The 9,964-nt window shown below is 44.4% G+C and overlaps 1 protein-coding gene across 2 annotated transcripts in view; it reads right to left on the bottom strand.

Annotated features, from left to right (window-relative positions):
• Window positions 1-227: 227 nt before the first annotated feature.
• TTC28 (tetratricopeptide repeat domain 28) overlaps window positions 228-9,964 on the bottom strand; it is a 195,257-nt gene continuing 185,520 nt past the window's right edge. For both annotated transcript variants that reach the window (XM_010582040.1, XM_010582041.1), the window contains exons 17-22: window positions 8,235-8,359; window positions 6,922-7,153; window positions 6,412-6,488; window positions 3,343-3,472; window positions 2,892-2,999; window positions 228-2,379 (exon numbers count right to left, since the gene is read on the bottom strand). In XM_010582040.1, the coding sequence (XP_010580342.1) occupies window positions 755-2,379; window positions 2,892-2,999; window positions 3,343-3,472; window positions 6,412-6,488; window positions 6,922-7,153; window positions 8,235-8,359 (2,297 nt within the window). In that variant the 3' untranslated portion in view covers window positions 228-754. The remainder of the gene's footprint in view (window positions 2,380-2,891; window positions 3,000-3,342; window positions 3,473-6,411; window positions 6,489-6,921; window positions 7,154-8,234; window positions 8,360-9,964) is intronic.

Below are 9,964 nucleotides of genomic sequence, written 5' to 3'. Positions count from 1 at the left end.
TTATGCCCCAACCATTCTTTTTGAGCAGACCAACCAGCAAAACATCACCTGAAAGGTATCCCTCCAGAAAAGAGTTACTCAAGATGCAGGTTTTAGAATGGGGCACCCCTGTCCTCTCGTCATTGTTTCACTGGACTCTAAATGATGCAAGAGAACTGCCAGTATCATGCTGGTATGGAGTTTTATTGCCAGCAATTTCTTGTGTTTGGCTAACTTGGCAGAGATATCTAGAGGTATGTTATCTTGTCCTCTCTGTCAGCCTTTGAAAGCAATCAAATAAATGGCTTGTACCTCTCCAGGCAGAAACTTATGCATACTTCTTTGCAGTATATATGAAAGTTCTGCCTCCTCTCACTTCCCTCTCGAATCCCTGATATGTCTAATTTCTGAATAAAAAGCCAGCTGTAAAACCTCCTGTTAGGTTAAGAAATACAAGTAGGTGGTTTAAAAGCTAGTATTTTATGAACAGACAACTAGATTCATTGGACCTGTTGCTGCAAATACTGAACACTACATAGAACCTGTTATCAAGTGAATCTGGCCAAGGTCCTGATAAGGGAAACTAAAACCCATCTGTGTAAGGCCCATGTTCCTACGCAGTGACAGACAGGCCCAATCCGTCACATTCCTGTGCATTGCCAACTGTGGGTACAACCACGGCTTCTTAGATAATAGGTCCGTATTGATAAAGGCAAGTGGGCAAAAGCAAATACTTCAACAAGATTGTAAGTCATCAGCTGGTACCCAAGACATTTCAACATTTGGAGGAAGGAAAAAATCTTCCCGGTGACAAAAATTTATAACCATTCCCAGATGGCAGCCTCAAGGGGCGTGTGGTTCCTGGTGTGCTACTGGAAGGTGGAGAATGAGTTGATGTCACTGCATTTGTAGTTTCAGGGCGCCTGTGTCCGTTTGGAGGGTTCTTTTGTGGAGAAGCAAGGTGTTGCTCAATAGACAGGTCCTTTAATTCCAGCTTATCTGCACTTTCTTCTTTGCTGTGCCGTGGAGATAAATTAAGCAAGCTGAGGACATCTTTCTTAGAAGTCATTGTTCCAGGAGCTCCTCGGAGAATCTTTATTGGGCCAGTGGAGTGATGGGGAGTGCTTTGCCAGAACATCTTTAAGTTGTGAATTGCTTGCACTTTTTCATCAATGGCAGCCATTTTTAATTTGTCTATGTCTGGGGCATCAGCTGGACTTGAGCGAGCAGAACCAGCTGAGGAATAAGAAAGGGCAGGAGATGGAGTGCTGCCACCAGGAGACTGATGCCCTGAGCTTGGAGAGATATTTCTGGGCGATTTAGAAATATGAGCACTGTAGGGAGAGCTGGGGTACTTGAGTTTGAAGTGAGGCTGCTCAGTTAAGGACCCATGTGAATCACAACTTGGAGATGGCTGCCCACTATATTGGCCTGTGCCACCTTTGTTTGACATCTCCAATGTTGTAGGGCTGTTATAGCCAGAACTCACTTTCTGAAGGGATGAACTCCTTGTTGGAGGCTTTGGTTTAATTGCAAGAGGTGAAGACTGATTCTTCTGACTAGAGCTGATTGGCCGACTGAATGCACTGGTCTCTGAAGATCTGAATGCAGACACACCTGCTGGGGTGGAAGCCCCATCATCTGAATTGTTGCTCTTGCTTATTTGGCTGCTGCTTCTCTGAAGACGTTCAACAGCAATGAGGTGACTCTGAGTTTCCTCCAGAATTTTTTGGGCCAACTCTTGTGGATCAAGCTTTGGATTACTGTCCTCCTGGGATTTGACAGTGCTGTCAGTCTCAGTGCTAGACTGGTCAGATTCCCCAGTATCAGAACTTGCAAGTTTCCCAACTTTCTGGAAAGGTGAATTTGGACTGGGAATGAGAGTCATTTTAACAGGAGAATTTGGGGTACTTATGCTCCCTTTGGAGTTGACAGACTCTTTAATGCCTCCAGTCTGACCAGTTTTGGGCTGTTTGTTATCAGGGGAAAATCCTGGTTTTATGTTTTCTTGGTAATTGGCCAAAGGCTCATTGCTGATTATAGAAAAACCTTCATACTCTTCCTCATCTTTGCTGGCTACAGTGCTGGTTTGCAGTGACAACTGGGTCTGTACTGCAGACCTATGCGGATAGATGTTCTTGGGCCTCTCATAGTCCTGGCGTCCTCTGTGTGCCACACCATCTGTCATGCTCTCTGGCTTGGAAACAAAACTCATGGAAGAAGCAATGGAGCTCAGGCTATACACAGAAATGGCATCTGATGCAATGCTGTCTGGACAAGTAGGAGAGAACGGAGGGTTTTGATACTGGGGTACAGGGTTGGAAATAGACTGAGCAGAAGCCAGTGACTCTAGTGATGAGGAACTGTCCAGGCTAAGGCGCTTAGGCAGCTCTGTAGAATCTAAAAAAGAAAAAAAAAAAGTACAAACATGCCCTTAGATACATAGTAAAATCAAACAAAACCAGGTAATGTTCTATCAGAATTAAGAGGAAATGCTACAAAACAGGCATTCAGACTCTATGCTACTTCAAAAAATCCCAACTACTACTTAGGTGAGGAGAAAAAAAAAATGTGCACAGCCCAGGAAACGCACAGGCAGGAACCTCAGTCCAGGTATCCCAGGGGAAACTTGTCAATTCATTATCATTTAATATCTCAAAACCAAGAGTGAGTCATACATCCTCTAGTTGCTGGACTCTATTCCCAGCTTTGGCCTCAGCCAAGTCTTAGTGTTTGTTTCCCATATAAAAATAACATTTGCTGCATCTGTAGCAGGATGTATGGTCTGTATGACACGTGTGATGACGTATGTACGATCTCTGCAAAAGGTAAGAGTGCGAGATTTCAATAGAAGCCATTCTGATCAAGTCATCAGATGATACAGGAGCAAAAACTACTCTAAGTAGCTTTACCAAAAAGTGCCAGCAAGGATTGTAGAGCAAAGTGCATGGTCCTCCTATTAGCTTGTTTCCCAGTTTTCAGAATCACCTCTTCTTGGCCAACTTCACAAAGGTCAAAACCTGTAGTGGAATATGGAGCAGAAAATCATAACTCATTGAAAGATCCAATGTCTTAAACAAGGGTGATCTCATTTGTAACACAAACAGAACAAAGATATATGAGGTCCTGCAGCATCCTGGAATGATGACTCTTCACCTACAATGTACAGTTTGTGGGTTTGTTTTTATTAGTATTTAGTACGCCTTCTCCAGCAGGTCTTGGGAGCTTTATGGTGCTGGACTCTGAACACATACACATGAACAAATCACTCCAGCTGAGTGTCCAAACTGACACTACTTCAAGCCACCATATAAGACACCAACAATAGTTTTAGAAAGACAATGGAAATAAGTGTTTTCCTACCTAGAGCTGCCAGAAACTCATGACAGCCAGGTAGCCTCCAGAGTTGGACACTGATGGAAACCTGGATTGGTGCAGAAGAGAAATCTTGCTCCTTCTCACCTGCCTGAAGTTGAACCAGGACTTGATGCAGCTGAAGATAATAATACAAACATTAGCCATTCCTTACAAATCACAGCTTTTCTGACAGTCAAAGCTAAGGAAATGCACTGCACACACCCCTTTCCCTGTACACCCATATATTCAGCTGCTGCTCCTGAACAGAACAGTGAGACGAAAAGGTCTGGGCAGAGGGACAGTCCAGGGACAGCAATAATGGACAAACTTGAACAGCAGCAAAGGTAGGGACAGAACAGGGGTGAGGGTTGGGGGATGTGGCCAGTGGAAATTGAGCAAGAAGGAAGTACAGCAGGAAAATCTGTGAAGTGAAAGAAAAGAAAAGAGATACTTTGGGGCTGCTCACAGAAATATGACCCATACTCCTTATGCAAATCCCAAGAAACTCATTTGCAGCATTTAACTGGGTAAAACAAGTCATATGAAACCATAGAAGACTTTCCTAACACCTCCATGGCCTCCAGGAAAGAAGTTTCTCAACTGTGCCCAAGGGACAGGAGTAGCAAAATAGAGAAAAAATGTGTTTATGAAGATCTGACACAAATTAAGGTGCCAGGATCCCATGTAATTCAAAAACATAGCCAGGGCAGGAAAGATGGAAAGTCATTAATCACGGACCAGCTAACCTCAGGACCACCCATCTCTTACAACCCACAAAAGCTTACACAGTCTTTTTTCCACAGTAGCACTATGGAGCAAATTCCAGGCCTGAAAGCGGGTTGAAGACACTATGCAGCACAGGGAAATGGGTCTGCAGCGACCAAGGCATTTTAGCCTGCACAGCAGTGTCATTCCCCAGTGCATGTAATACTCACCATTCCCACCATATTTTTAACAGCCTTCGGGCAGCAGATAACCAGAAAGGAAAAGAGAGGAGAAAAGAAAGAAAGAACACAGGTTATTCTGTGCTACAAAATGCCTGTGATCGGGAACCCTGCAGTGACACATCCACATGCAAACCAGCATCCTGACTGCAAGATGCTCCATCCAGAGAAAGAAGGAAGCAATAGAAATGGCTTGAGCTGTGAATCAAGAGTCCAACAGCGTGGGAACAGGCAGCTGGAATCTGGGAGTGCCCAGCTCATTACAATCAACTCAGACACTGAGCAGGCAGATACTCAGGCCAACCCACGTTCTGGCAGAAGGCTGAACATAAAACAAGCCCTTCTCTTGTTTTCTCTGGGATACATTATTGGCACTTAATGCAGTCAGCAATCCCTAACTTTTCCTTGCACATGTGCTAGTACTGAAGCTCTCTCTTTTGTGGTTCCTGCCTTCTGTTTTGCACTAAAAATAAGCATTTTCTATCCAGAGCAAAAGATCAGGCTCCCTGCCTTGCTGCTTCACTAATGCCAAGAGCACCTGCTCCCTTATGACACCTATCACCCATACAGGAAAGACAGTAAGCGATAACCGTCATTACACTTCAGTTTTGAACAAAGTATTCTCTCCTTTGGGACAGGCAGAGCCTTAGCTGGTCACCAACTGAACTGCTGAGAGGAAGGAGGGGAAAAAAGCAAGTAACCGCAGAGGAAGGGAGAGCTACATTGAAAAACCCTAACTTGTAACTGGATGGACTCTTGTGCAAAAGGAAATTCTGCCCAGGGTTTGGGCTACAGAAGAACATTTGAAAAACAATGCAATACCTCTGCCAATATTTATTGCATGGGGCAGCTGAGGAAATGGCAAGTGCATCTTTTGTTAGTTGTGTATAGCCACCTGAATGTTTTTCCTTGGGTGATTTAGTTATCTGAGGCAAGAAGACAATCGTGAAGTAATCTTATGGACACTGTAACACATTCCGATCTATCGAAATAGTGTCTTCTACTAATCACATCCCTTCGACTCCAGGCCTCCCTCTGGCGGCAATGAGGGAAAAATACCCGCTATTCAGCCACACAAGTCTCAGGCTCTGATAAAAGAGCCAAAGCAAGAAAGCAAAATGCCATAAAGGACAAGCCATTAGAAATATCTCATGTGCTACTGTAGATCATAACAAGAAACCCTTTCCTTGAAGCAGACTCAGTCTAATGGATTGACAAAGCAGACTTCCTAGTGGGTGACAGAAAGCTGGGGCTCTTATTTTGCATTTTGTGCAGAGAGACTCAACACGACAGAATGAAGGGGAGTCCTCTGAAGCTACACAGAGATAATCCCAGCTACCCACCATGGTACTTCCCTAGAACACTTTTGCATGGGGAAAGGGGAAAAGAAAGTGAGCTATACGCCCATTCACTATGTGCAGTGTGTTAATTTACTAAAGCAGGCAAATGATCAAGATAAACCTCATTAGAGGAGCAATCAAGACAGTAACAAACGTGTAATGGAAAGCCAGCCAGGCTGGTGGCACAGAGAAAGGTTAGGTTAGGCTAGGCATGCTAGAAAGACTGGGGAGGCAGAGGAACATGAAGGAGATTGGGGGGAGCAGGGAGGAGGAGTCCCTTAGCCACAGGTGGCACTGCCTGTCTCTTAAAGACTGTGAATCCTTTCAGCAGAGCTATGAGCATGCACACCACGAGAAGCACAGGCTCAGTAAGTCTTCTGACAGATCTTGCATTGTCCAAAGTCAGCTATACCTTGAGACTTTTGTAATTACAGTGGACAAAGACCAGCCAACACAGGCCCTAGACAGGATGGCCAAATAGCGATTAGTGGTTCTGCCACTCATTTCCCATATTTTCCTTCCCCTTCACTGCAGTAGGTATCATGTTTTCACTTATGTCACTGAACAGAGAGACCCAAGGCCATGCAGCCCAGCAACATACCTGCATTCTTCTCTTCTGGACACACACTTTCATTCACACAAACAGGCAAGTTTGGAATTTCAAAGCGCAAGTCTCCTAGCAAGCTCTGGGTTGATAAACCAGGGCATAAACCATTCTGTGCATTTCTGAATTTACTGACCGGGGAAGAACCTTTTGGAAACTGGTACTGGAGGAAAACCTCCCAACTCACCCTGTTGATAAGCTGTTCTCCTGTTTCTGAAGCTGTGATAAGTTTACAAAGTGCCTGAAGTGCAGGGTTAGGCAAACCTGAAAAACATCAGCAGAAACAGGGATTGTACAGTATCTGTTTCTTGACTGCTAGAAATGCAACAATCTGAACAGAACACCAACTTGGACAATTCCTAAAACCTCTCCTCCGCATCACTGAACAGTTCTGGACACAGCAGCAATTTCCAGAAAGCAAAAGGTTTTCCCACTTTGCATCTGATTATGCATTTTCTGACTAAGAGCTGGGAGAAAGGAATAGTCAAATCATGCTTCTCAGATACTGGACCTAGTAGTAAATGATTCCCACCTATGACAAAATTTTCAGTAAACATTTACTTCTAGAACTTCTACCCTGTTAAATACTTTTATTTCACTGATGTAAAACATCACTGTTTTACAGGCTTGCATCAAAGAAAGGCAGGGAAAGGTTGATGTCTGTTTGGACAGAGCCCATAGCTGGCCTGCTTCTTACCTAGGAGGGACTGTATGGTGGTGCTGCACTGCTGTAGCCGGTCACCAGGGTCAGAGGTTGGGAAGAACACGGCTGCTGGGAGGCCACTGGCTGGAGGGTCCAAGCGAAATCCTACCGCAGTGAGTAGTGCCTGCCAGCCTGGAATGCCACCAACTTTATTCTCCACACTTTGTTGGGAGGTATACATGGAGTTGTGTTGCCCATTCTGGATTCGCTGCAACGATTTCTCCACCTTTGGGGAAAATACAGCATTAGCTTATTTTATAAGAGATTTTTACTAACTGTCTCTTTTAACACAGTGAAGAGGCAGGAACAGCAGGTCAAGAGACAGCAAACCCAGTGTTGAACTTGGCCAGTCTTACACAGAAGAATGTTAGTGCCCTTGAAAACAGAGGCTCTAGTAACTCAGCACTCACAGCTGTAAAATCACTATGATGAATATCAATATTCTCTGGGATGCTGGGGAAAGTAATGCCACAGGAAACTAAGTACCAGTTTGATTGTGATAGTTTCCTTTAAGCCTGGCAGCTGCATTTCTCCCCAAAAGATGACTCATGTTCAGGTTCCAGTCTCTCACGTACACTGCTTATTACCAGGCAAGAGTCTGCAGCTATATGGTAAACAGTAAAGAGAGACGTGTGTCCACAAACCCCAGCAATTGGGATGACTAGCAATATTCACAGGTTTCCATCATCCTATGGATACTCCACATTCCTGTGGAACCACAGAAGACACATTGGAAAGACAAGTATTAGAAGTCATGAGAGATTATTCTAGCCAGCTGGCAGTTTGGCCTCAGTCCTGCTGCTCCCCACAACAGGCTGCCGGCACATATGGGGACAAAAGTGCCTCCTATCTTCCAAGTATGCAAAGAGATAGCAGTCACTGTGCTCTGCATCTCCATGACTGCAATGTTTATAGCCATTTTCTTGTAGAAACAATTAACCCCAATGATTATCTCATTTTTAAAGCAGAGACCCCATCGAACAGCTAATACAAACCAGATGGGTCTGGGGAGGATTTTGTCACAGTACAATGTAAGATGTCGCTTACTTTGCCTCTTTTTGCTCTGGACAGTTCGTCAGGTGTCTCAGTCTTTTCACACTGACACAGAGTTTTCACAAGAGACTACCTTATGGCAAGGGAGAAGGGTTGAAGGTATATATTCAAGCAGGACTGGCTACACATCAGGGTGTTTCTCTTCCCATTCATCATTTACAGATGCATACGCACAGGTAACTATCTCACAACTACATGGGCTGCAATGCCCCTCCCTGTGCCTGCTGGGTGCGGTAGTGTTTCCTTTCTCTTACCAGATGTAGCAGGACACGCAGAGCATCTCGTGCCCTTTCAGGGTGCTGCAGAATCTCAGTCAGGGCCTGTCCTACCAGCGAAGAAGGGCTGTTCAGCTTCATGTCACTCCCAATAAGCACAAAGCCTGCAGGATTCAGAATAAGAGACACTTAATCTCCTTTTATTATAGAAAATGTTCAAAACAGAAGCAGATATCCTCTGCCCTCTCAGACTAATGGAATGATGGTTTACTACACCCTGCAGCGTGATATTCTTTCCCCAGAGCAGCTGCCCACTCCCTGCCCAGTCACACAGACTGAACCTCCAGAGAGCTTCTAGATGCTTCTTACTGTCCTCCTCTATTAAAACAACAGTGTTTTCCTGTTCAAGCAAGCGGAAAAACACTGTATTGCAGCTAAACTTGTCCTAGCATGCTCCATGTCTCCTTCACAGCAGTGGAAATCAATAGATGCTAAACAGTGCTTGCAGAAACAGAACTCGGAAAACTGAGAGCTTTCCCTGTCTCAGTCAGAAACCTGTCTTGGCTTATGCACCATCTAAATGATAGATTCTCCAAATGTCAGCACAAGGAGCTCTGTCTGCCCCTTCTCATCCATTGCAGTGAGGTATGCAGCCACCCATCCTCATTCTGGTGCTCTAGCCAAGACTCACCATCAAGAGTCAAAGGTGAAAGTCAGGGATTGTGTGTTATGAACTTGCTTACATACCATGGAAGGGGCAGTACTAAGACAGCCTGAGTAGCTGGAAGCCTCTAACTGGTGGTGATGCCAAGCACCCATGTCCACAATCATTCTGTTTTGCCTAGGAAGCGGTCACTTTTTTTTTTTTTTTTTAAAATGCTCTTTCCTTTTGAGACAGAAAAATCTTGGAAGGGAAATAAAATATAAACTGAACTGTGGACTGTAACCTAAACTCAGCTCCCATCTGGTATTGCCTGAATCATGTCCTAACGTTGGACTCAATGTGCCTGAAACGTGATCAGTAAGACTAACTCCAAGTGCTCATTTTAACAAGCTCTAGTGGGTTTCCTGCTCCTCCAGCTACATACAGTTTACATCAGAGCCATACTCACAAGAGTTACCTGATCTAAAAAACACGGTACTGGTGCCTGTGCAAAAAAATCCATTTGGGGAATGCCTGCAGCTTTCAAAAACCAGGACTTGTGTGGGGAAAAAAAAAAAGCATGTTATTTGTACATATCCCTGTAACAACACTGTTGAACTCCAAGACACTGTCTTTCTGAATCTCAACTCACTTATCTAATTGAAAGGGAGCAAGCACCAGCACTCCACCACAGGGCTTACACTGCTGAGAAATTTCCAGTGGAAGCAAGGGAAACCTTTCTCCTAAGAGGACCAAAGGAGTACGCACTACAAGGCTTACGTCACAGAAATCATAGCTACTGGTTGCTGCTGCAGAAGTACTACTCTTGCCTCCTTATTAGAGTTTCACTAAATTCTCAGTGAGAAGGTTCCGTCAATTTGCTCCAGCTAGCTCCGTCTCAAGTACACAAGAAATGTCACCCTACAGACTTCAAACATAGGGAACGAGTTATTGTACTGCACCTTTTTTCTTTCCAGTCATGAAACCACTGTAATGAAACACACTTCACCTCACAATTGCTTTATATTCTATCAAATTCATAACCCACTTACTATACACAGTGAAATACTTATGTTTTCCATGACACTGACATTCAGTCACACCCAGCTGAATCAGGGTCTGAAAC

The sequence above is a fragment of the Haliaeetus leucocephalus genome, unplaced genomic scaffold, assembly GCF_000737465.1.
Source record: "Haliaeetus leucocephalus isolate CR32 unplaced genomic scaffold, Haliaeetus_leucocephalus-4.0 Scaffold840, whole genome shotgun sequence".
NCBI classification, from domain to species: domain Eukaryota; kingdom Metazoa; phylum Chordata; class Aves; order Accipitriformes; family Accipitridae; genus Haliaeetus; species Haliaeetus leucocephalus.
This window is presented reverse-complemented; position numbering and strand designations above follow the sequence as displayed.